Source organism: Tenrec ecaudatus, chromosome 11, assembly GCF_050624435.1.
Source record: "Tenrec ecaudatus isolate mTenEca1 chromosome 11, mTenEca1.hap1, whole genome shotgun sequence".
NCBI classification, from domain to species: Eukaryota; Metazoa; Chordata; class Mammalia; order Afrosoricida; family Tenrecidae; genus Tenrec; species Tenrec ecaudatus.
The window spans coordinates 8302070-8328540 of NC_134540.1; the positions used below are offsets into that span (position 1 = coordinate 8302070).

The window sequence follows — 26471 nt, forward strand, 5'->3', positions numbered from 1 at the left end:
GCTTCTGGTGGGGGGCTGGAAATGAGGGCCATGGGGCTGCATTAGCCTCAGGGGGGGGCGCGTCCCCCACCTGGAGGGTGGCAGAGCCATCCAGTAGAAGCCTTTCGGATGCTGGCTGCTAAAGGGACAGAGGTAGTGAAGGGGCAGCCAGTGAGGTGGGAAGATGACGGGTCCCAGAAGGACACCAGAGGGGACAAGAAAAGGTGGGATTTCGAGCGACTATCCAATTGTGAAGGATCCCTGGTGGCTTAGTAGTTACAAGTTGGGCTGCTAATGTCGAGGTCAGCAGTTTGAAACCACCAGCCTCTCCAAGGGAAAAAGGCAGGGCAGTTCTACTCTGCCTTACAGGGTTGCCATGAAAAAGCAAATGAACAAGAGTGCCGTCAATCCATTTTATTACGTATTTGGCGCTGGTGGTACCCTGTGGAGAACGGAGTGTTGTCTCAGAAAGCACCAGTCCGAGGGATTCGTTGACAATGGAGTACCCCGGCTTTCAGTGATCAATGGGGCTCACAGCCGGCCTCACTGAAGCCTTAAGTGCTTCTGGGAGAGATCTGGCTCTAGCTACTGCAGCATGCATTCTGCCCTGGAGGAGTTTGGGGTTTCTGCCTAAAGCCCTGTGGCTCCCCGCTTACAAAATAGGTGTGTTTTAAAAAAATAAATAAATAAAGGTGTTTCCACACTTAATTATTCAACAAAGGAGTCAATTGAATTTATTTATTTTATTATACTCCTTTCCCCCAGTTTTGCTATAATACGTTTTAAGAATTTATAGTGACTACATCGTGTAAAATTCCTCCCAATTTCAAACAAACACATGAAAAGTTTAGAAGCCCTTGAGAGTTAAAAACAATCCATTCATTTAGGGAAGGTTTGAAGAAGCCTGGAGCTTACTGTGATCTTAACCCAGCCCTGGTGGTGTAGTGGGTTAGGTGCTGAGCTGCTAAGGAAGGGCAGCAATGTGAACCCACCAGCCTGCTCTGCCTGAGTAAGGCGAGGCTATCTCCTTAGAAAGGTTGATATTCCTGGAAACCTTAGAGAGCTGTCCCTGCTGGGTCCTACCAGATCACCACGAGTTAGGATTACCTTGGTGGCAATTGGTTTGCTTTTTAATTGGGGGTTGGGGGGTGGGGTAGTGTCCTCAGGCCGAGGGCACAGACCTGTTGTATTTGCTGGTGGGTTGTGGGCCCTGGCAGCCGTAGGGAAAGGCATGTGTGAGCGGAATGATGCTCTGCAGGGTTCTCAGTGTCTGGTATTCGTTGGTAGATCCCCGGGCCTCTCTGTAAAGGAGCCCCTACGTGGTCTCAAGCTTCCAGTCTTTGCACAAGCAGCTGAGCCAACTATTTGCACCATGCCAGGATCTCCTCCTCACCCCCTGTGGCACTGTGTGTAAGAAGAGCACTCGCTGAGTGGCACTCTGCCATCCCCTACCCCCACCCCTGCTCCCATGTTGAAGCATTTCACTCGTAGCCACCTTCCTCCTCAGTTGCCTGGGACTCCCTGTTTCCAGAGGGCTTCCCTGGGATACCACCTATTAACCTGTTCCCATTGCGTTAGACTCTGGGGCAGGGGTTCTCAACCTTCCGAATGCCACGACCCTTTCATACAGTTCCTCGTGGTGTGGTGACCTCCCCAACCATAAAATGATTTTCGTTGCTACTTCATCACTGTCATTTTGCTACTATTGTGACTCGGGTGACCCCTGTGAAAAGGTGGTTTGACCCCCCCCATGGGGTCACGACCCACAGGTTGAGAACCACTGCTCTAAGGGACTGTGCCACTAGATGTGTGCCCTGCTGACGTTCGTTAAAATACAGTCGTATTTTGTTACCGATCTCCATAGCAGCAGCCATCGGATCTCTATGGCATAGAACCTCCTCCAGGAGAAGGTGGGGGGCTTCAGAAAGTGGGGGGAGCATCCCTTGCCCTCTGCCTGTGTGCTCTGCGGTGAGGGCTTGAGAGCAGCTGTTGGGTTAGGGCCGTGGCTCCTGGAGGGAGGAGACCAGGGCCCTTCATTCTGCTGAGTGTCGGACTGGCTGAAACGTGATAAGGAGAAGGGCCGTTGTGCCTGGCGCTGCCTGATAAGTGTGTGCGTGCGTGCGTGCACGCTGAAATCTGAAGCGTGAGGTCCGCTGCCCCCAGAAAGATTTGAGGATTTGTGTGTTCACTGTGCCCCGGAGCATGAAAGCCTATTCCAGCAAGGGGGTCTGGGAAGCTGGCTTGGAGGCTCCCAGCTGGAGAAGGCCAAGTGCAGGGGGAGGGTCATCCCTTACCCAGTAATCTAAGACACACTCGTGTGTGTAGTGATAAAAACATAAACCCCTGACATTGCCCACTTGAAAACATTCCACCCTATTCTAGTCCGCAGAAGTTACCCGTTCTGGGTAGGGGTGCGGGGGAGGGACTTCAGAAAGTTGGTGGGAAATTTCCATAATCTTTCAAGGCCACGTTTCCACGGGCTTCTTGAAGCCACCTCGTAAGGAGCGGTCACAGCCTCAGGCCCATTTCTCAGACAGCAGAAGCCTGGCCAGAGAAAGACAAGCCAACCCCCCCAGTTCCCCCCAATACCCCCCCCCACCCCGGTGCTGGGTAACAGAAGTGTCTGTGGTCCTAGCAACAACACGGCCCACTCTCCCGGAGGATGGTGGGGCTCGACCTGGCCCCAAGAACTAGTGGTTCTCAGGAACAAGAGTCACCCAGTGCTAGCGAGCACCCACGGCCTGGGCCTGCCCTTGGCCCCACTCACCTGGACTCTGCATGGCCTTGGGGCCAGGCAAGTCCTGCCCTCTCTCTTTGTGGTGAACTAGTTAGGAAGCCGGGCCCAGGAGGCGGTACCCGAAGGTCTGGGGAGGTGGTTTCCTGGCAGTTGAGTCTCTGCCTCTTCCAGGCCTCCCTTCACCCCCGCCCACACCCCCACCTTCCTTCCACTTTTCACTGTCTGAGGGAGGCCCTGCACTTCTGGCTAAGATGGGGCTGGGGAGGGGAGGGACCAGGAAGAAGCAAGTCAGCTCTGGGGTGTCCCAGTCCCTTTGCATTCTCCTGAACTGTTCCCGGCACTGAAGAGGCAGGGCAACTTAAGCTGCTGGATTAGAGCTCGCTGCTGCAGAATGCTGAAGAAGATGCTCACGCCCAGAGGCGGGAGGGGGAGTGGCCACAGGCAGTAAGATGTTCCTAGGTTCCTTGGCCCTCCAGGCAGCAGGAAAGGCAGGTCAAGCACAGACCCCCAGAAGAGACCAGCTTGTCGGGGATCAGCAGAAACATTTTTGTCTAATGTTTGGCTTTAGTGTTGAGGGGATGTGGGGGATGGAGCAGAAAGACGTAAGAGGTGGTTGGGCCAGCGTCCAAGTGGCCACCAGACCTGAACGGGCAAACTTGTGTCCACCTGCGTGTCTGCTCACCTTTCCAGTTCCTCCCCTCCTGCAGCCGTGGGCTTTGTGGGCGTGGGCTGTGTCCGGGCGACTTTCCATCTGGCTCCCTTTCGAGCTTTGTGCACCTGGCTCCATTCCGCCCCCTGCATGTCGTCTCAACTGCCTTGCTGTTGCTATGACAAGTTGCACAAGAAGAGACACGCCTTTGCTCAGTTTTCAAGGCCACAAGTCTTGGCTGCTGGGGGAGGACCTCGTGTGCCGGCCCCTCCTCCTGCCCTCCTCCAGTAGGTCTGGTCTCCCCTGCTCTTTCTGCGTCCCAGTGATGGAGCGCACGCGCCCTCACAGAAATACCATCAGGGACGTGACTTTAACAAACAGGAGCTGGTTTTCCCACCTGTTTACGGGGCTGGAAGTCCATATTCAGAGAACCAGCCCTAGGGGCAAGTTTCATTTTGCGGCTGGCACTCCCTTCAGCTTCTGCAGGCCGGCAATTCCTAGCAGAGCACCTGGTGAGGCTTGGCAGCCCATCTTCCTCTGGGTCTCCCAAGTTTCACAGCCCAGCGACCTTGGTCCAACAGATGGGCTTCAAGTCTGCCTCTCCTCTCTGGGTGGCCAGCAGCAGGTCCCGCTGATACCTGCTCGTGTCACCTCTCCTTTCATCTCAGTGAGATCCCCAGTGTTGCCAGCCATGCCCCAGGGAGCCCCGCCTGTCCCGGGTCAGGGCTGTGACCCGAGCGGAGGCGTAGCACCCCACTCACTGGCTGGTCACCTGAGATTGCATCGTGGGCGGTCATTGCATCACATCGTTACCGCTGAGATTCAGGGCCCAGGAAGCCCTTCACCCCTGGCATTGCCAACTCAGAAGCCTGCTTCTGCACTGGGGTGGGGCAGTGGCTCACAGACACAGGGTTTCGGGTTTCAGCACATAGTGGAGAACATAGTTACTGTTTCCTGCGGTTTATTTTGCTGGAGAGAGATGACACACCCAAGATTTCACAGCCAGAGAAGCCCTGTGGAGCAAAGCCCTCCCTAATAGGTTGCCATGAGTCACAGCTCGATGGTGATCTTTTGTAACTTATGTTCTGTATGTATCACCCACTGATTATGAGTGTTGAACAAAACCTTTTGTTTTTCATTGTTTCAATATATGACTTGGAGGGACTATTTTTGGAAACTGTTTCTTTGTAAGTCCTTGAGGTTAGGATGGAGACCTCCCACCCCACCCCCCCTTACCCCCCAGGGTAAAACCACAAAGCCACACACAAGCCCAATGCCATGGGGTCAGTTGTGACTCGTAGTGATCCTATGCTAGAGGGCCGAGTAGAACTGCCCCATAAGCTGTGAACTTTACAGGAAGCAGAGTCCCTGGTCTTCCCACTTGGTTGGGTTTGCACTACCAACTTGGGCTCCTCCCTGAGGGTAAAGTTACTAGATTGTCAGGGTGGAGGGAAAGAAAGCACATGTGGTCTGAATCACAACAGGTGGAGTCTGACAGATATGCATATATGCAGATCTCAGCCATGGAGGCAGCTGACTCACAGCGACCAGATAGGACAGGGTAGAACTGCCCCTGTGGTTTCCCAGACTAACAGGAGTCGAAAGCCTCTTCCTTCTCCCTGGGAGCGGTGGTGGTTTCAAACTGCTAACCCTGAAATTAGCAGCTAACAAGCAACCACTAAGCAAGCCACGGGGCGCCTTCTGGATTCTGGCAGAATAAGAGAAAAAAAAAAGAACACTCCGATAGGCTCCCGAAACTCTAGATCTCCCAGACCGGATGAGGCGAGGGGACTCCCTGAGACTATTGCTCGGAGATGCCCCATAAACCTGGAGCCCGGACACCCCCTACCCTCAGATCACCTCTAGCTACATGACAGGTTGGCTCTCACAAAATAAAGATGACCCTCCCCCCCAGTGCGGTGCTCCATTAAAACAGGAGCCCTGGTGGGCTAGTCACTGAGCTGCCTAACCACAGGGTTAGCGGTTCAACCCACCAGCCCCACTCCCTAGGAGAAAGACGAGGCTGCCTAGCGCATGTAAAGACGTAAAGTCTCAGAAACCCCCATCACATGGGGTGCAGTGAGTTGAAAATGGACTTGAGTTTGGCAGTGAAGTTTGGTTGGTTTGGTATTGATTTTTTTTTTTTAACATATGAAACCAATTGGTCAACAGTTATTCTCAGGCAAAGATGGAAGGGTCAGAGGTCAGGAAAACCCGAGCTTTGCCAGCGGAACATGCAGATGGTCCTGGAGGTAGAAGTTCCAAGCTGCACTGAAAGTATTGGGGAGCAAAGAGGCCCAAGGAGCAGATGGAATCTCAAGTGACATGTAGGGATGCTCGCTCATTATGCTTAAGATATGAGGAAGACAGCTACTGGGCAAAACTGACCAGCAGAGGACCATATTACGCCCATTCCAGAGAAAGGTGACCCAACAGGATGCGGAAACGACTGAGCTCTCATTCATATCTCAGGCAAGTAAAGCTCAAAAATGACGGCAGTCAGGGCTCAAGCAGAAAGGAAATATTTTGAGAATGATGACGGCAACAAATGTACCAAATGTGCTTGACACAGCGGATGGATGGATTGTGATAAGAGCTATACGAGCCCCCAATCAAATGATTTTTAAAAAAATTAAAAAGAAGAGTTAAGTACACACACACTAAAAAATGATGGCAGCCATACATTAGCAGGGAGCAACCGGCAATTTGAGCTGAATTCAGAAGAGGATGTGTGTGCATGGTAGTTACATACTCTGGTGTCAATTTGAGAGGATTAAGAATGAAGGGGTGGAGGAGTCTAGGCTGTCAATGGGATCACAGCCAGTGAGGCCTCTCTGTGGGCTTGGCCTTCCTCTGAGAATTCTGGGAAATCCTGTTTTCCTCCTTGGAGGTGGGAGACAATCTCTTGCTCTGCTCACTCTCTGGGAGACATTGCAGATGACAAGACACATGGAGCTATGCTAGTGCCCTGAGCTGGAGGAGCCACATGGGCCTACCCTGATGCAACCAGACTTCTGAAGCCAGAGAAGCCACGAAGAGACCCCTGCCAGTGCTGAGATGCTTACAACGCCATTGGATCCAAAGACGTTCTACCCGCTGGCCTGTGATCATCCTGCATTTGGCGTCATTGCATGTGTTTTGTGAGTCTGAAGAGGACTTTATAGATTGTTGTCTGACATATGGGCTTGCACAGATTGGGTTGAGAGGCTTTCTTAATGTACAATTACCTTTTATATAAAACTTTTATATACATCGGAGTTTCTATGGACTGGTTTCTCGAGTCTACCCGGACTCACACGATGTGGCATGAGGGACATAATTGTGGCATCAGGTCGACCTTGTCTGAAAACAGAACAGAATTCATCGAGGAGGCGAGGGGTTCGTTCCACTGTGCAGATCCTAACAGGGCCCAGAGAGCATTGCGAAGATCGTGGGTTCCAGCACGCTTTCTATTTCCTCCTGCCGAACCCGTACATACAAAGGGGGCTCAAGAAGTTCCCGGGGAAATGAAAAGATGATGGAAGTTTCCCCCAGACTCTGCAGCCAAGGTGTGGTGGAGCAGGAAGCAGCCATTCCCACAGAGCAAGGGGTCACTGTGTGGTTAGGGACCATGTGTCAGCATCGTACCGTTCACGTTCTCCCTAGATGGTGAACACACAATCCGGGAAGGCGGTCTAGATGAACTTGGCATCAGGCTTGGGAAGAAAACTCAGTTACACTGCCTATGAGAGCAGCGAGCACTTGAAGTCCGTACTCATCTTTCCACGTGGATGACATCTCAATATAAAACAGACTTCCTCACGGCTGGACCAATAAACAACGCTGATAGAAGGAGAAAAGATGGAAGTTCTCAAAGGGTTGGTTTCCAGTGGATCTTCCATCAGGGCTCACCGAAGCAACAGTCGGACTATCAAAACTCGCATTTCACTGGGCAAAACGGCTGCGAAAGATCTGTTTAAAGTGAGAGGATGTAGAAATGTCACTTTGAAGTCTAATGCGTGTCTGTGGGGGAGCGAAATTTCTTAACCTGGCTCTTCTACCCAAGTCTCTGTAACCAAATGATGGGTTGGCACCGTGTAATACTTAATAAGGGGATCAGTTGGTTCATTACCAACGCCCTGGCTATAAGGAGGAACCTGGTTTGAAATAGCGGCAGAGAAGAAAGAAACCCAGGGGACCTTGGAAGAGCAGGCTCCAAACCTCTGAAGTGATGGAGGCTTGCTGAGACCAGGTACATCACAGACTGTGGCCCTGATGGGCAACCCTCACCTTATCTGGCTGGCGACTATGGAACTGTGGGACGGAGTGACAGGCAGGCTGGCTTCCTGGCCCGCAGAGGGAAAAGCCAAGGGACCACGTGGCTAAGAGACTAAGAACCGGAGAGAGGCATGGCTGTGAGACAGAATCAGAGAGATTCCGCTGCTACCTGAGCAGACTCCAGGTATCAGCAAACTGTATTCTTACTGTATGCTGATCCTGATTTGTGGTCACCCATTAACTTCCCTAATAAACCCATTTAATTGTGAGTTGATGTCTGTGGGTTCTGTTTGGCAAATTCAACAAATTACCAAACCCAGCAGGGAAGGAACGGTTGGTGAAGAATGGAGCGGGTAGGCATGTCTGACCCCTGCCTTGTGACAATAGGGAAATCAGCTCCTTCGCCATTTATCGCAGTGCCTAGCCCAACCGTGGTGTTTTCACTCCCCGCGTGTGCGTGCGACAGCTGAACAGGGAGTAAGGAAACCCGAGGGAGGACGGCTGCCCCTCGGCTGTGGTCTTGACAAGGGATGTTGAAGATGTGCGGTGGGCTGCTAGGAAAGCAAACTCATCTGTGTTGGGAGACTGCTCCTTCAAAGCTGGGATGGAGAGACTTCAGCTCACAATAACGTTGGACTTGTCATCAGAGGGGACAGTCCCTGCAGAAGGACCCCGTGCTCAGTCCGATTGAGGGTCAGTGGGAAAGAGGAAGGCCTTCAGTGTGAGCGATTGACACAGGGCCTGCACCAGGGGCTCCCACACAGGAAAGGGGGTGAGCGTGGCAGGGTCCCTATGAGTCGGAACACACTCCAGAGCACCTACCCAGCACAAGCTAAACTTAAAAGTCAAGCTTTCTTGTGTTTGGAGGAGAGAGCATGTGTTAGCCCATTCCTATAACCTAGTCTGTTCACTCAACTTCTATGTCCTGAGTTCTGGTCAGGATTTAAGACAGTATCCTTCTTGCCTGGATGCTGCGAAACCAAACCAAACTCTCTGCCATCGAGTTGTTGCCTTCTCACAGCTACCCTGTAGGTCGGAGTAAAAAGGCTCCTGTGGATTTCAAAACTAGAAATCTTGGCAAGAGTAGAAAGCGTCCCCATTCTCCCTCGGGGCAGCTGGTGGTTTCAAACTGATGGACTTGCAGCCAGCAGTCCAACACACTATGCACTATTCCACCAAGCCTGCCTCCTGCTTCAAACAACAACAACACAAACTCACTGCCATCAAGTTGATTGTGACTCACAGCGAACCCGATAGCGCAGTTTCTGAGACGGTAACTCCGTACGGGAGTAGAAAGCCTCATCTCCCTCCCAAGGGAGCAGCTGATACATTTTGAACTGCCTGGCAAATTACCACTATGCCACCAGGGCTGCTGTGTATTGCTTAAGGGAGACCTGACATCAATGTAGACAAATTGATTTCGTGTGTTATTGTTTTGTGTTTTTATTAGCATGGTTATGTATGTGTGATGTTTGAAATAAATAAGACATCAGTGTTTTAAACACACACACACCTGTCTCTTTCTGGTAAAGGTGCCCGTCTGAGTCACCTGGTGCTGTAGTTGATAGACGGCCCTAGCGTGGTGTCTGCCTGCCCCCATGTGCGTTGTGGATCCACTCTGCTCCTTACAGAACTCCGACATGATCGGGTCTGGGCTCCACCCAGCACCAGCCTGGCTTCAGCCACATGGGGAAGGAAAACCCTCATTTCCAAGCAAGACCACACCCATCAAAACAGAACAGAGCCACCAAGCCCACTGCCATCAAGTCAGGGCCACGTAGAGGACCGGGCTGCTAACCACGCCCACCAGCAGCCCCGGGAGGCCGAGGAGGCCATCCACCCCTGTGAAGACGCACACCGCCATTGAAGGAGTTTTACTCGGTGCCAGGGATTAAAATCACACTCTCTTTTGGTGGGTGGGGAGACCTGTTTAAATCCACCACCAAGCCCACTGCCTTGCTCATTGCTAATCCTGATCCTTGAGCGCGTAATCCTCTGGCTTATGAACAAATGAGAAGAACGATGATCTGTTTTATCTTATCACGCTACTAGGACCTTTGAATTTTAATAATACAGTAATCGTCTTGCAAGGAAAATGATGAATCTAAGACTTCACTTTCCTCCTTGACGGTCTGAATTCCCCCCTTGTCAGATCTATTAACACGTTTCTTGGAAACATATTTATGGTGGGTTTTATTTTTTGAAATTCGCTTTATGGGCACATAGTTCACATGTCGTGTCATCCAGCAGCTCAGTTGCATCGAGCAGGGTGTCACATCACCACCACAATCGGTCTTAGAACGTGCGCCTCACTCTTAACTCATCCTCATTAGCTCCGCCCATGAGTTTCTGTTTCGTTCACTACATCACACAGGGAGCGAGGGGGCATCAGGAAGTTTGTGGGGCTATGCCACATTCTGTCCTTTCCATTTTTCCTCCACGAACTTTCTGAAGCCCCCTTGCCACCCACCCCCGATCCGTGAAGATGCACACTGCCTTTGAAACCCTTTGGAGAAGTTCTACTTGGTGCCAGCAATTCAAAACACACTTGAGGTGGAAGGGCATGTTTAAATCCACCACCAAGCCCACTGCCTTGCTCACTGCTAATCCTGATCCTTGAGCGTGTAAGTACCTGCTGGCCGCCCTCTCGGAAACAGGGAATAGCTTTGTCTGGGCCTCGGGACGGGAATGTTAGGAGCCATTCTCAGGGTGGCTGACCAGCCATCCGCCTTCCACGGGGTGGGGTGTGTAGCCAGGTGGCCTCAAGAGAAACATGTGCTGCAGGGAATCCAGGGCGGATGATCCCTTCAGGACCAGTGGTGTGAGTGGCGATAGTGGGAGGGTAGAGGGAGGGTGGGTTGGAAAAGGGGAACCGATTACAAGGATCTACATGTGACCTCCTCCCTGGGGGACAGACAACAGAAAAGTGGGTGAAGGGAGACGTCGGACAGGGCAAGAGATGACAAAATAATAATCTATAAATTATCAAGGGTTCATGAGGGAGAGAGGAGTGGGGAGCGGGGAGGGAGGGGAAAAAATGAGGACCTGATGTCAGGGGCTTAAGTGGAGAGCAAATGTTTTGAGAATGATGAGGGCAATGAATGTACAAATGTGCTTTACACAATTGATGTATGTATGGATGGTGATAAGAGTTGTATGAGCCCCTAATAAAATGATTGAGAGAGAGAGAGAGAGAGAGATGTGCTGGCCTTGCCTTAGAAGCCAGGCCCTCCCTCTCATTCCAGTCTCGGCAGACGGTGGTCCTGAGCCCTCGGCCTTCGTGGACGACAACGGGAGCGAGGAGGACTACAGCTATGAGGAGCTCTGCCAGGCCACGCCTCGCTACCTGCAGCCTGGCGGGGAGCAGCTAGCCATCAACGAGGTGTGTGTGGGATGCCCAGGGCCAACCACCCCGCCCCATCCCCCCCTGCTCACTCTGCACCCAGACACTGCCCTGCATGCTCGCCTGCCTGCCTGCCTGCCCTTTGGTCGGCTTGTGAATGAAGCCAGGCTCTAAAACCCCGACCTCTGATTTGAGCAGCCCCAGTTTGCTGCCCAGGAAAGGCCCCGGGGTCAGCTCTCCAGATCGATCCAGGGTGCCCCCTTTGGGAGAGCGGCAGCAGGGCATGGTCATGCAGGTGAGGCGGTTCCCTTTGCGAAAGCTGTCACCCCTTGGGAGAGTGGCATTAGCGAGTTATCTGCCCGCCCACCACAAGGCCAGCAGCGGTGGGTGTAAACCCACCCCCCTGCTGTGCCGCTGTCTGCAGGAGGAACGCCAGGCCGCTGGCTCCCTTAAAGAGTCCCCACCTGGGAGCCCCACAGGGGCAGTTCTTCTCCGCCCTAGAGGCTCGCTATTAGTCAGAACCCACCGGGCAGCAGTCCTTCTCAAGGGTCAAGGTGGACCCCCATCAAAGTGCTTTTTTACAAGGGAGTGTTCCAGAGAGGGAGCGACGGAGGACATGATGGCAATTGACTAAACGTCATCAGGCTGCCCGGCCTCTGACCACGTCTCCCACGGGCAGTGAGCGCTGTTCCCCGAGCTGTGCCTGTGGGCACGCAGGGCTGTGGCAGGAGGACAGATGGGAGGATGGTCAGTCTGGCATGGTGCTGGCTCGTGTTTTCACCCTCAGAGTCCCTGTTAAGTTGCCCTTGGGGACACGTCAGGCGGGGGCTCCTTGCTTCTCCAGCCACATCCAGAGACTCCGTTTTGTTTTCAGAGACGCGAGCCAGTGACCCGTTTTGGCTTTTTGCAGGATTTCCCCCCTTGTCTCTGTTCTGAGTGGAGCTGGGCTTCCCCAGAGACCGCCGTGCTCTCTGATGTTGGCGGCCGATGTGTTTTTGTACGTGGCATTGGGAGGGGCGGTGTTCCGTGAGTTTGTGGGGAAGATGGGGCCGGAAGATCATGGGATTTGCCCTCGAACTTTTGACACCCCCTCGTACGAGCTTAGAGTTCATGGTGTGTCGCTGGTTTTTTAGGTGTTAACGGGGTGCCCAGCCCTGGCCTTGGTTTTGACCCACGGCATCAGATTAGAACTATGCTCCGTGGGGCTTCAGGGTGGGGCAGTAGATAGCCAGCCCTTTCTTCTGATACACCTCTGGGTTTAGTACCGCCGACCTTTCTGTCGGTACCCCCAAACCAAACCCACTCACGGGGATCCCCATTGGGACCGAGTAGGCTAGCCCCTCGGCTATCACACTCGGTGAGCGCACACTGCCCCATCTTTCTCTTGTGGAACTAACAGCTGGTGGGTCCGACACTGGGGTCCCTTTCCCACCCCAGGATCCAAACCCACTGCTGTTGAGAAGATCCCAACTTGGGGAGGGGGCGCATACAGCACAGGGGAAACCCTCCCCAGAGGGCTTCCGAGGCCAAAAATCCCTGTGAGAGCCGGCAGCCCTGTCTCCCCACCTCTGAACGGAACGGCTGGTGCCGGCCCTGCGGTGAGCAGTGCGGGACAGGCCCCCTGCCCCGCTGTGTCCCCGTGCTGAGCCCAGCCGTGTGTCCGCCCCTCCAGCTCATCAGCGATGGCAGTGTGGTCTGCGCGGAAGCCCTGTGGGACCACGTGACCATGGACGACCAGGAGCTGGGCTTCAAGGCGGGAGATGTCATCCAGGTGCTGGAGGCTGCCAACAAGGACTGGTGGTGGGGCCGGAACGAGGACAAGGAAGCCTGGTTCCCTGCCAGCTTTGTGAGGGTGAGTGTGTGTGTGTGTGTGTGTGTGTGTGTGTGTGTGTGTGTTGGGGGGGGGGGGAGGCGTGACAGTCTCATGCTGCCCAGAACCCGCTCTGCCCTCATGGCTTTGAATCCAGAGCGGGCCCAGTGGGTGGAGGGGGGAGCCTTTCCTAGAGTGCATGGGATGAGAAGATAAGGGACTCTCTCCCCAAACCTCCGGAACAAAGCCCCTCGTATCAGACTGGTGAGGCAGCCAGGCGGTGGTCCAGCCCGTGGCCCCGGGGGCGGCTGGCAACCCCTGCATCGTGTTGCCCGCAGCTGCGAGTGAACCAGGAGGAGCAGCCAGAGAGCTCCCCCAGCACCCCTGGCGAGGAGCGGGAGGAGGGGCCTGGCCACAGCCGCCCCAAGCACTCAGAAAACAAGCCGCAGATGAGGACCAACGTGATCCAGGAGATCATGAACACGGAGCGCGTGTACATCAAGCACCTGCAGGACATCTGTGAAGTGAGTGCCATGGGGTTTTGCTCTGCGTCTTGGCTCAGGCCCATCCAGCCTGGCGCAGACCACCCTCTCAGAGCAGTGTGCCCCTCCCGCATACCCCCGGTGGCGGCGGCAGTGTGGTCCAGCAGTAGGATCCCGGACTCCAGGGTGCGAGAATCTCGCTGCAGTCCCCTCGACTGGGACTCAGTGGCCCTACAGCACAGCGGGTTGTCAAGACTGCAGTTCTCTATGAGAACACAGAATCTCATCTTTCTCCCGAGGAGCGGCCGGTGGGCTCAAACTGCTGCCCTTGAAGTTTGCAGCCCAGTGAGGAGCCACTGCACCACCCAGGCTCCTTCCGTGACAAGAACCAGGTTTAGTGTCTGCACCAGTTTTTAGCGATCCCAGAGAGGTATAGCTTCTCCATCCTGGGCCACTGGTGTCCGTCCCTGCCCAGGTGTGGTTTGTTGTCCTGCGAGAGCAGATTCTCCATCCTCCAATGAAAGGCTTGGGCGAAAGCGGCTGAGAAGTGGCCAAGTCTAGGGTGAGGTGCTTGTGTCTGTTTGGGGGTGGGTTTGAACCAGTGAACAGGGGGCAGCTGTATGTGACCAGCTCCTTCCGTGGCGAAGTGGAATTCGGCACAGGAGAATGGCTCTCTTACGCATGATCGCGCACATGGGACAATCCTGTTACTTTTCCTTTTTCGTTGACCTGGCACCTGAAACCCAGCAACTCCGCTCACGAGTTTAATCTGGAAACGTTGCATGGTCTTTTGGATGATTGATCCCTCCATCAGTCCCTTTCCCCTCTCCTGCTGCCTTTAAACGATGTGTGGCAGGGTAGTCCCGGCCCCAGGGTAACACCATCAGGGGCCAGCCTGAGCCAGACCCACTGCCCTCGGGTCGATGCTGGCTCATAACAACCCTGCAGGACAGAGTAGAGCTGCTCCTGGTGGTCTCCGAGACTGTCAGCCTTTACAGAGACAGACCGCCTTATCCCTCTCTTAGGGAGCAGCTGGTGGAATCGAACTTAGGACCTCGCAGCTTGCAACCCGGCAGGAACCCACTGTGCCACTTGGGGCCCTCAGCAGAACTCAGCAGAGCCCAGCAGAGGTTTCGTTTTCCCTCCAACTGAAATCTATCTAGCTCAGGACTGTGGCGGAGTCATTTCCTTTTGGGTTATCAGGCGACTAAGAGATGTCTGTGTGTATTCCCGCCTCCCCCACCCCCTCCCCCGTGCAGGGTTACATCCGCCAGTGTCGCAAGCACACGGGGATGTTCACGGCGGCCCAGCTTGCCACTATCTTTGGGAACATTGAAGAGATCTACAAGTTCCAAAGAAAGTTCCTGAAGGACCTTGAGAGACAGTACAACAAAGAAGAGCCTCACTTAAGCGAGATCGGGTCCTGCTTCCTCCAACATGTACGTCACCCGCCTACGGGCCCGCTAATGACAGCCTTGGAAATGTCCCCCCACCAAAATAAGAGCCCTTCTGTTGGTTTCTTTGGTAGCTAGATTCCTTTTCCACAGCATGGAAGGGTCCTTTGGGAAACCCGTCATTCAATTGGTCCAGAGAGTTAATCAAAACCTCGAGACAAAACCCCAAGTCCTCTTTTTAAAACAGGTGGTACTTGAGTTGGGGGCTTTGTGTTTGGGGGCGCTTCTAATAATACTTAACTCTTTATGGCGTCTTAACTATTTTATGGACTCTCCTTAGACAAGGGGGCTTCAGAAATGCTCGTGAGGAAATGGAATGGGAAGATCGTGGAATTTTCTTAACGGCATGGAAAGCTCACGGTGTTTCCCCAAGAACCTCTTGGAGGCCCACGCCTGGCCTCTGCCCCCGTACTCATGTGGGTGCTGGCACTGGTGCCATTTGACAGATGTGGAAACTGAGGCCTGGCGAGCAGCTGACCCGGGGCCACCCCCTGAGTGGGAAGGGGCGGGTGTGAAGCCAAGCCCAAGCTGCGTGCTGACCCGGGGCCACCCCCTGAGTGGGAAGGGGCGGGTCTGAAGCCAAGCCCAAGCTGCGTGCCTCTGGAGCCCACAGTGACCGCTGTCACTGCCAGAGGCCCTTGGGTCACTGTCTTGGCACTGGTGACTGACTTGCTTAATGCTGAGAGAGTTGGGGGGCAGGAGGCTCTATCCCCAGCCCAAGCCTCCAGGGAGTGACAGGTGCAGTTTACGCCCTTGGTGTGCAGGGGGCTCGCCAGCCTCCTAGGGCTGACCCTCGGAGTGGGTGGGTCTCCGGCAGATGGGAAGGAGGTTGGGCAGGTAAGGCGGGTGCTCAGACCAGCCCTGTTCCCTCACTGGGAGGGCGAGGCGGGTTCAGAAAGTTCCTGGGAACACGCGCTGTACCTGAGAACTCTTTGAAGCCCCCCCTAAGCCCCCCAATATTTGAGGTTATTGTTACTAGGCCTGTCTGGCAGGACCAGAAGGCTCCAAGCTGGGTGAGGTCGGGCTGCGGGGCCATCTCAGGGGCCTGCGTAGCTGTGGAGAGAGGACAGGGGAGCCAAGAGGGAGATGGGGTAGGCCTCTCTGGGTACGGGGGCCATTTTTAAGAGCAAGAGGGATCTGTTGGAATTAGTGTTTTTGAAGAGCTGCTGATGAGACTGGTGGTCTGGAGCAGAGAAACTCAGCGGTCAGCGCAGCCTCTAGGGCTGTGCCCCAGAGAGCCTGCAGCCGGGTAAGGAGAGCCTACGCTCTTGGCCATGGTTGAACCATGTCCCAGCACGTCTGGTGTAAACCGTTCAGCAGGATGTCACCCAAAAGGAATGGCAGCTCTAGCTAGGGGCACTGCTGACTTCCTGAACTCCATAGGTTTTCTAGGGCTGTTTTTTGGTTTGTTTGTTTTTTTTAAAGACGTTGCTCGGCGCTTCTTCCAAGGCACCTGTGGGTGGTCTCGAACCACCCACCTTTCTGTTAGCCTCCCAACAGTAGCCACTTGCCCCACCCATGGGGAGGGCAGGCACAGGCGAGCCAGCTCAGAGGTGGGAGTCGGATTGGAGGTCCAGACACTGGGCCTCTCAGAGCTCACGGAGCGGCAGGGGCTAGGAAGGGGTTACCTCAAGTCCTGAGGGAAGGAGGCTGGAGGTGGCCCAGGGCGCCCAGGAGAACACATGATCAGAAGGGTGTCAGATGGTGGACAAGTGGGAGGGCAGAGCAGTGAGCCCCCCACCCATGCTCTACTCAGCTGAGTCAGTGTTTAGAGCAGGGCGAACAGAAGGCGCTCAGGTACCGGGGATACCCACTTTGGGGGCCACCAAAGGCAGATGAGGGTGGGACCCCAATGCCCAGCCCCTCACTGCCTTTCCAGCCCCCCCATCCCCGAACATCCTCCCACATACCCCCTCAGGGGTCATTCCCCCTCCCTGCAGAGATGGTGGTTCAGGGTGTCAGCTGAGCCCTGGGCTCCATGCCTGCTCTTGGGGCCCAGGTGGGGCATCCCCTGTGACGGGGTCAGTGCATGCCCTGAGCTCCACGCGCCCTGACTGCGCTCTGCCTTCCCTTGGCAGCAAGAGGGCTTCGCCATCTACTCGGAGTACTGTAACAACCACCCAGGCGCCTGCCTGGAGCTGGCCAACCTCATGAAGCAGGGCAAGTACCGGCACTTCTTCGAGGCCTGCCGGCTGCTGCAGCAGATGATAGACATCGCCATCGACGGCTTCCTGCTCACGCCTGTGCAGAAGATCTGCAAGTACCCGCTGCAGCTGGCCGAGCTGCTCAAGTATACCACGCCGCAGCACAGGTGGGAGCCCTCAGGCCCGCGGGACACCAAGAGGCTGGCTGCTCCCGCCTCACACCACACGGGGCAGTTCCCCCCAGCTACCCGGTGGCCGTGGATCTGGGGGGTGCCACAGAACCACATAATACCATCGCCATTTTCTGGTCGCACGCTGGGATGGTTAATCTATTGCCAGGCTGCTGACCCCAGGGGTGCGGGGTTCAAATCCACCAGGTGCTCGCTCCAAAGGAGCAAGAACTGGTACTCTGCTCCCATAAAGATCTCAGCCCAGGAGGATGTGCCATGAGACCCTTGCCCTCGGGCACATGGGGTCACGGGTGGGCTGGGAATGGATTCAGCCACACCTCGTCACAGCCACCTAGGGGGACACAGTGGGCGTGGCATCAGAGGCTGCAGCGGCAGCAGGGGTAACGGGAGAGGTTCTAGAGGGGTTTCTGAAGCAGTCATCGTCTGGGGGGGGGATCTTCCTTATAGTTTGCATGAATTTCATAAATGTTCCTGTGTGCCTACCTGGTGGGTGACTCAGCACTACTTAAAGAGGCCCGGGGCATGCTTGAAGTCTGACTGCGTCCTCCACCTTCCCTGCTTCCCTGTTCTCATAGCAGCTCACTCAGGCCGGCATTTGCGACCGCAACAAGCCGCCGGAGGTCGTTTGAAGGGCTTTGGGGGTGCATGGCGGGCAGGGGTTGGTGGGAGCACCCCCGTCACGTCCTGTTCATGCGTATCACCCTGTCCTGTCTCATTTTGTACTTCACTTACAACCCCGTGTTGTTTGGGGAGAAACAAAGTGTGGGGGACATTTTCGTTCCCTGTAACGTCACTTTTTCATGTCTTGGCACCCCCTCGCCCGGTGCCTCCCTCGTTGTCTCTGGATCTCAGAGGTGGGTGCTCCTGGAGGGCTCTGGCTCCCCAGCAGCTCAGCCTCCTCCCACTCAGCACCTCAACGTCTTGTTTCCTTACACCTGTGATGACACTGTCAGCCTGCCCCGACAGGTGTCTCTACAGCGGGATGCGGGTAGAGTGTGGTGGCTGCTAACCGACAGGTCACAGGTCAGCGGATCATGCTCCTTGGCCACTGGGTGGGAGAAGGGGAGACCCCCAGCTCCTGTAGAGAGTCTGGAAATCCAGAAGGGGCTCTTCTACTCAGCACTACAGGGTATGTGTGAGCCGGAATCGACTGAGTTCGATGGGTGCTAGGGGCTCAGTTTTGGGGGTTTGGGTTCCTGGGCCACAACCAGCGGGCCTTAAGGGAACATGGTGGTTAGCATGCCCCCTGGTACCTGGATCTGGACATGCCATGGGCCCGGGCAGGGGTTTCAGTCTTCTCCACCTTTTTCAGAACCAAACCAATCACTCTTAGGACGTTGGCACTGGTGCTGCGCCTTACCTGCCACCCTTGAAAATTTTATCTGGAAGGTTCTAGTAGAGGGAGGGAAGAAGGGAGGGAGGGAGGGAGGGAGGGAGAGAGAGATACAGAGAGAGAGAGAATCGTGTCCAGAGGAAATTTGCCGGAGCAAACCCCAGCCGTCGGGGTTTCACCTACAAAATTTGACCACACTCCAAACCCCAGACTCCGTGCCTGCGAGTGTGTTCAGACTCATAGCAACCCTAAGAGGCAGAATAAAGTGACTCCATAGGCGCCCTGGTGGTGTAGTGTTTATGCATTGGGCTGCGATCCACATGGTCGGCAGTTCAAAACCACCAGCAGCTCCGAGGGAGAAAGACTGTGCTGTAAGCAGTTGCAGTCTCGGAAACCCAGTGGGGTCTCTGAGTCAGCATTGGCTGATGGCAGTGAGTTTGAATTTATAACATTTCCCAGACTGTGCCTCATCTTTCTCCCGAGGAGCAGTTAGCAGATTTGAACCACCACCCTGACCTTCTGGTTAGCAGCTGAACCTCCAACCACTGTACTCCCCCAAAACAAACCAGGAGACAGATTCACTGCCATCAGGTCGACTGTGGCATCATGTAGAGCTGCCCTGTATGGTGGGCCCTGCCCACCCCCCCACCCCCCACCCTGCTGCTACTGGATTAACTCACCGTGGGGAAGACCCGTGCCGTGGGCTCTGAGGTAGCAGACTGCCACCGTTCCTTTGTCCTCTCTGCTACTGCCTCATGGGGAGAGGAGCAGGAGGGAGGATGGGAAAGGTCATGCAGAGACAGGAGACCCTGGGCCTGGGCGTTCATGTGCAGGATCTGGACCAGAGGAATGAGAGTGGAGGAGGTCCTTGAGGAAGCTAGAAGGCCGGAGCTCTCCCCACCCCTGGTTAGAGCCAGGGGGAGGAACGCACCCACCACTGCTGCAGGGTGTCAGGCACACAGAGGCCCTCGGGTGGGGGGGGGTCTGAGGCCAGGGGTCTTCACAGGAGCAGATGAGCAGCTGGCGGGCTTGAACTAACAATCTTCGGGTTAGCCCTCTCCACATAACCCACCACACCACCAGGGCTCCTCTGACCGCTAGCGAGAGAAGTTAAAATGCAAAGACACTTTACAAGACATAGGTAGGCTGCTTACTAAATGCCAAGGCCGTAAAGTGACCCGGAGTTGGTGCGTCACTCATCAGTAAGTAAGCAAATTGCTCGGACACTTTGCAGCGTGAGCTTTCGATGTAGTGACGTTGTAGATTTTTAGGTTTGGGTATGTTTTGAACCCTGTTCTAAAGGAAATGTCAAAAAGCCCGTGTTCGTACCTAACACAGCAAACCACAGATGGCAGCCTTGTGCCTTGATCTTGGAATTGTACAGAAAGAAACGGGTGGAAAAGGGCAGAGTGGCTGGCCCCCTTCCAGCATGACTGGGAGCCCTTTTCTGGGGCTAGGTACCACGATTCCCCCTCCCCACCCCACTGCCACCACCACCAGCACCCAGCTGTCCATTTAAATCACTCTCGCTCCCTCGCTCTGCCCCTGGGTGCCATCAGGGTCTCATTCTGGGGCTCACCCATCTCCCAGCAGTCTCTGCCTGTGGTGAAACCTTGGGATGGAGCAGGAGCTGAGCGTAGCTGTGCCCCATAAGGAGACTAGCCCAGAGTCCACTCCCGTGGCTTTGTCCCCCGACTGTGCAAAAGGATTGGAGTCCAGCCCTGACCTGAGGCTCACGGCTGGGTCTGGGAAGTAAGCAGTCTGCAGCCCTCTAGCTGGTGATGGATTGACACAACCCCGAGTGGTGAGTGAGGTGGCGCCGGAGGAAAAGCACTGGTCTGCTAACCACAAGGTTGCCAGCTCAAACCCACCAGCTACCGCGAGGGAGAAAGAGGAGGCTGTAATAGACTCCATGGCAGTTGGATCAGCAGTGACCACTATGAAAGCCCCCAGACCTTCCAGTGTCCGGCTCAGGAACCGGAGGCCATTGGGGAGCCTTTTCTGGTTGGTTTAACTGGTTTAGGGCAGCCACAGTCCAGAAAGCAGGAACGAACATCTGTTTGGGTATGGGGTTTATAAATGCCACCCCTCATTTGTCTGACACCCCCCCCCCTCCTTCAAGCATCTGCTCGCGCCCTCTCCTGAGCTACTGGAAAGAGGTGATCTTGCAGAGAGGGCAAGCAGCGTGTTGCGGACTTGATGCCGCAGAACTGGGCATTTCAGAGTCAAATCCAACCCCTTTATTGATGAAAATCCTCCATTGTCAGTGCTGCTCCCGGGGATGAAGGGGCGCATTCTTCACGGGGGAGCTCAGGGTCAGCTCTCTGGCCCTGCGCAAACTGTGTCTTATTCATGGGGGTGGGGGGTGTGGCCAGAGCAGGGGCACAATGGTGGCCCCTGAAATGCCACTTTGTCTAGACGCTGCCGGGAACACGGGTCGCGCCCCCGCCAGGTCTTCCTTGGGAGTAGCATGCGCCGCGGCTGAGCCGAGCCCCCGGTGTTTTGCAGTGATTACAACAACATCAAGGCGGCCTATGAGGCCATGAAGCACGTCGCCTGCTTGATCAACGAGCGGAAGCGGAAGCTGGAGAGCATCGACAAGATTGCCCGCTGGCAGGTGTCCATCGTGGGCTGGGAGGTACGCGCGTGCCTGCTCGCCCCCTACACCTCTGCACCGCCCCCCCCCCCCCCCCCCCCGTAAACGCGCTGATTGTGGTCCACACTGTATAGACTCAGCTCTGGCGAGTGAACCGCATTGTTGGATCATCAACCCCGGTCCCCACCCGCATGCCCAGGCAGTCCGACTCGGTGAGGGCCTGTGCTCGGGCTCCAGCCGGGGCAGCATTTAAAAAGCAGGAGTGTGTAGGGCTTTTTGAATACTGGTGGCACTGTGGGTTAGGCACTGCACTGCTAACTGCAAGCTCTAGGGGCCTACTCTGTACCTCATTCAGAAAGCAAAAATATATTTAGAACTATGTTCCTGGTTAAGCGCTGAGCCGCTCACGGCAAGGTTGGCAGTTCAAACCCACGAGCTGCTTCTAGGGAGAAAGATGAGGCTGTCTGCTCCCATAAAGATCCTCAGACCTGGAAACCCTACACAGATAGGGTTGATGGGAGTCGGAATCGACTCAGTAGTGGTGGGTGTTTGGGGTCAGTGGGTTGACTGGTTGGTTGATTGGTTTTTGATTACTTCAGGGAGCTGTTCTTCACCTAACTCAGCAAAAATACTCCAAACTCACTACCGTCCAGTTCATCTGACTTGTGAGGGCAGGGAAAATGCCCCTGCGGGTTTCTGAGACTAACTCTTTGGGGGAGTAGAAAGCCACATCCCTCTCTTCAAATGGTGGTTTCAAACTGCTGACCTTGCAGACCACAGCCACTATGCCAGCAGGGCTCAGGAAACCAATGTGTTTATTTAGAGCTGTGCTCTGTGCACTCAAGCTGCCTCCTCCTCCAGGCTCGGCTGGAGCTGGCTCTGGGTAAAGCCTGCCTGGGCGCCTCCCCTGCTCTACGCCTCTGCAGAGACTGCGTGGGGTGATTGATTGCTCATAAGCTGAGGTGTGAAACGGCCGTGGGGGCAGTAGCGGGAGCTCCTGTAGGCCTGAGAAGCCCAAAGGGAACTCTACGTAGGGCAAAGGGCTGGTGGGTGTCCCCTCCCCTCCTCATAGAGCCAGCACTGGTAGAACACGTGTGTGCGTCTTGTCTCTCCAGGGTTTGGACATCTTGGACCGGAGTTCGGAACTGATCCATTCGGGCGAGCTGACGAAAGTCACGCCGCAGGGCAAGAGCCAGCAGCGGACCTTCTTCCTGTTCGACCACCAGCTGGTGTCCTGCAGGAAGGACCTGCTGCGCCGGGACGTGCTCTACTACAAAGGCCGCACCGACATGGACGCCATGGTGCCCGTCGACCTGCCCGACGGCCGCGACCGCGACTTCAACCTCAGCGTCAAGAACGCCTTCAAACTCGTCAGCCGGGCCACCGACGAGGCCCACCTCTTTTGTGCCAAGAAGCACGAGGACAAGGTGCGCTGGCTGCAGGCATGTGCCGACGAGCGGCGGCGGGTGCAGGAGGACCGGGAGATGGGTGAGTATGCCCCTGGGGCACGGCGCCGTGAGCCGTTGGTCCTCCTCTCCTGAGCACACACTGTATGCAGTCAGAGCTGCAGGCATGTACTGATGGAGGAGAGGGTCCGGGGGCAGCGGGGCCAGGAGATGAGTGGGCACTGGGGCGTGGCGTAGTGGATCCCAGGCTCCCCAGCACTGCACACACACACACACTTACAGGCGAGGCTGAGAGAGAGACGGTCCACCTGTACCCGAGCCGTGAGACTAGCCAATGACGAGACTCGCTGTCAGGTGCCATCGAGTTGGTTCTGGGTCATAGCGACCCCGACCAGCCCATACAGCTAAGCCTAATGGGTTTGTTGCTGACAGTGGCTGTAGAGGTGGTTCCCACTCCTAGCGACCCAGCACACGACAGAACGACACAGCGCCCACCCGGTCCTGCACCCGCCTCACGATTCTGTTTATGCTGGAGCAGGTCGTTGCAGCCACTGGGTCAGCCCATCTTGTCCAGGGCCCTCCTCTTTCTCGCTGCCTCACTACTCCACCAAGCGTGATTTCCTCCAGGGACGGGTCTCTCCTGACAACATGGCCAGTGTATGTGAGAAGCAGTCTCACTCTCCTCGCCTCCAGCGATCATTCTGGCTGCCCTTCTTCCGAGACAGACGTGGTTGTTCTTTTGGTGGCCCGTGCTGTTTCCATGTCCTTCACCAGCGTGCAATGCAAATGCACCAATTCTTGGGTCTCCTCACCCTGTCCAGCTTTCCCTGCAGATGATGCAGCGGAGAGGAGCATTGCTTGGGTCAGGTGCACCTTGGTCCTCAAAGTAGCATCCTTGCTTTCCCACGCTTTAAAGAGATCCTGTTCGCCCAGTGCAGGGGGCATTGGATCCCGTGACTGCTGATTCCCTGAGCCTGGATTGTGGATCCAGGCAAGACAGCACCTGTGACTCCTCACCTGAGCTGAGTTGCCATCCCCACTGCAGGCTACAGTCCTTGATCTCTGTCAGCAAGTGCTTCAAGTCCTCCTCGATGTCAGCAAGCACAGTTGTGTCATTGCCAGGTCACTTCCTCCAGTCCCGGTGCCACAGTCTTACGATGCATATACTCCAGTTTCTCTACTGATTTGCTCAGACGAGTCCTCCCCTGGCGTTGATCATTGTCGTTGAAAGTTTAGACAGCAAAATAGGCACGCACGCAACAGAGTTTGCGTGGACAATTCAGTGGCATTATTCCATTCCCCAAGTGATGTGACCGTTCTCACTGGTGGTGCAGCGGGCCGCCCCTTGAGCTGCTCGTCTTTAGGTCAGCAGTTCGCCCACCAGCCTTCTGCAGGACGAAGGTGAGCCGCCTGCTCCCATAAAGATTTATGCCTCTGAAACCGAAAGGTGCAATTCTGCCCTGTCCTGTAGGGGCACTGTGTTTGGTATCTAGTCAGTGGCAGAGTGTTTAAGAGAGAGTTCTTTGAAAGTGCCCAATGCTCAAAGCAGTTACTAGTTAAATTGTATCATTCTTTGGTTAAAAGAAGACGTCAGGGAATATTTTGAGTTTGACATTAGCAGATAGACTATCCCAGGGCACTAGTTTTTGGGAATCACACGTGGATTCTGTAAGAATTTAGAATTCTGTTAAACATAACCCCCTTTCAATCAGGATTCTTCTGCAGACTCTCAGGTCTTCAGACGGCCACATCAGTTGTGCATTGGCTGTAGGTTTTACCTGGCTGCCGGGGGAGGCCAAGCCCTGCAGCTCTCCCGGGTCTTTCCTCGCCTCTCTCGCCATGGGGCGCAGCAGCACACACCACGTGTCCCAGTTAAGGTGGTGCGTCTTCATTTGCCCATTGTTCCTTGCGCCTCTTTGGTTTCTATTTGCCACCTCCCACAAGCCTCACGATAAGTACTGGTCTGGCCAGACTCGCGCCCGTGTCTAGTGTCAGTGTTGGCGGCAGCGGGGGCCTAGAAGTTCAAGGTCGAAACCCTTCCCAAGCTCACTGGGGTCTTGAGCGAAAACCATGGCATAAAAGTCAGGATTACCACGGCGCTGTGGCTACCAGAGCCGAGGTTCAGGGAAGGATAGTCCTCCCTACAGTCCAGGGGAGCTCCGGCCTCAGACATATAGGTCCCCAGGGGCAGGAGAAGACCCACTCCTCCCCACCCTGCCCCACAGAAGGGACAAGCCGCCTTTGCTGAGAGGAAAGCTGGTGTGAAAACAGGCCTTTGGGGGTGAGTGGAGGTGTCTTGTAAGCCATCGGGCAGAGGGTGAATCACCAGGCAGAGGGTGAGTCTGCTGAGCTGTGGTCGGCTAGCTGACGTCAACTGCACTTGAGCTGCCCTAATGATGGGCACCTCGCTCTCCTCGAGATGGCCCCTGCCCTGTGAGTGTCGGTGTGCTCCCCGTCATCAGTCTGATCCCAGCAGATCCCTACCTTTGTGCCCCCTCTGGAAGAGGACTGACCAGTGTGGGCACACTCTCGCAGGGATCAAAATGTCCCCCGGCAGAGCCCTGTAAGACAGCTATGGACGGACTGTCGTGCCATGCAGGGCCTGGCACCACCCCCAAGTGGCAGCACTTCCATGTCCCCTGACCTTTTCTCAGCTCTGTCCCACCACAGTTCAGAGAAAGAGGAACCTAAATTTATAAGTCCTGGTTAGTGGCAAGTGTTGGGCTGTGAACCGCAAGGCCACCGGTTCCAAGCCCCCAGCTGCACCACGGGAGAAAGGCGAGGCCGGCTTCATGCATAACCATCTGCAGGTCTGGAGACCCCTGGAGGTTTGCTGTGAGTTGGAGCCGACTGGCTGGCAGTGGGTTTGGGTTTCAGCACAGAGCCCTGGTGGTACAGCGACTTACACTCACACTCCGATGTCACCATCCTGCAGGGAGGTGGGCCTTGTGACACATCCTCCCCTCTTAGGACTTCATTCTTTAGGGTTATCGTTAGGGTAGCCCTCTGTGGACACCCACCGGCAGAGTCTGGGACTGCTCGCGGGTCAGTCGAGGCTCTGGTGCACTCTTTAGAATGTCGTAGACAGGCCACTCCCAGCCGTCTGACCGCAGTAGACAGGTCCCCGCCAGATGGGAGTAAAACGGAACAGAAGCTCAACTTCCTCAAAACGAGGCGGGGAAGGCAGGCCTGCTGCACTGGTTGGGCTGGAGGACTCCCCTCAGGACTGACTTGTGAGGTCCCCTGGTGGTTGGACAGCAGGCCTGGCTCACAGGTAAAGCAGAATCTCTTCGTACCTTCAAACGGCGGGTCACCGATGGGACAGCAAACAGTAACCATTCATCTCCAAACCGAGATGAGAGTCAGGGGGCTGGAAACGCAGGCGAATGGAAACAGAGCCATGGAAACAAGTCCCGGGACTGATGGCATGGTGGTCCGAGTAGCCAGTATCTCTGAGCCACGTGGTGGACGTTGTTGAGGAAGTCTGAGCGGTTATGTAAGCCGTCACCGAAAACACAGTCGAAGATTGTTTACTGCCTCTGACTGTAGGGCACTTGGGGTGGCCACCTGGTGGCGGTCATCCTTGCCACCTGTCCACGGTCCCCCTGCGGATCAGCCCCTTTGCTTGGGGGCAGGGTTGAGTAGGGTGTGCCTTCCGTTGTTCTGAGTACCCGTCTCATCTGCTTTTCATCCAGGAATGGAGATTTCAGAAAACCAAAAGAAACTCGCCATGCTGAATGCCCAAAGGGCCGGGCAGGGGAAGTCGAAAGGTGAGATTTGGTGGCCACCTCAGGCAGTGCCAGCATTGGGGTTACATTGGGGAGGGCGGAGACGCCAGCACCCTTGGTCCAGGATCCCCTCTACAGGAAGGCATGTGGGTGAGCCCGGGAGGGGAGAGCCAAGGCCAGACTGACGTTTGGCCTTGACTGTGCTTCGGCGCTTGCACTTGAAGATGGCTGAGTCCATCACATTTCCAGTGGTGGCCCTGTGGGTTAGGGGTGGGGCTGCTAACCGCAAGGTCGGCGATTCAAACTCCTGCTGCTCCTTGTACGAGAGATGAGGCCGCGGGTTCCTATAGAGACTTAACACC

The 26471-nt window shown here is 55.4% G+C and overlaps 1 protein-coding gene across 2 annotated transcripts in view; it reads left to right on the forward strand.

The window, feature by feature from the left end:
* The window catches only part of SPATA13 (spermatogenesis associated 13), a 137214-nt gene that overhangs the window by 104849 nt on the left and 5894 nt on the right, over positions 1–26471 (forward strand). For both annotated transcript variants that reach the window (XM_075562820.1, XM_075562821.1), the window contains 8 exons: positions 10868–11004; positions 12638–12817; positions 13114–13299; positions 14517–14696; positions 16790–17022; positions 20888–21017; positions 22091–22463; positions 26077–26151. In XM_075562820.1, the coding sequence (XP_075418935.1) occupies positions 10868–11004; positions 12638–12817; positions 13114–13299; positions 14517–14696; positions 16790–17022; positions 20888–21017; positions 22091–22463; positions 26077–26151 (1494 nt within the window). The remainder of the gene's footprint in view (positions 1–10867; positions 11005–12637; positions 12818–13113; positions 13300–14516; positions 14697–16789; positions 17023–20887; positions 21018–22090; positions 22464–26076; positions 26152–26471) is intronic.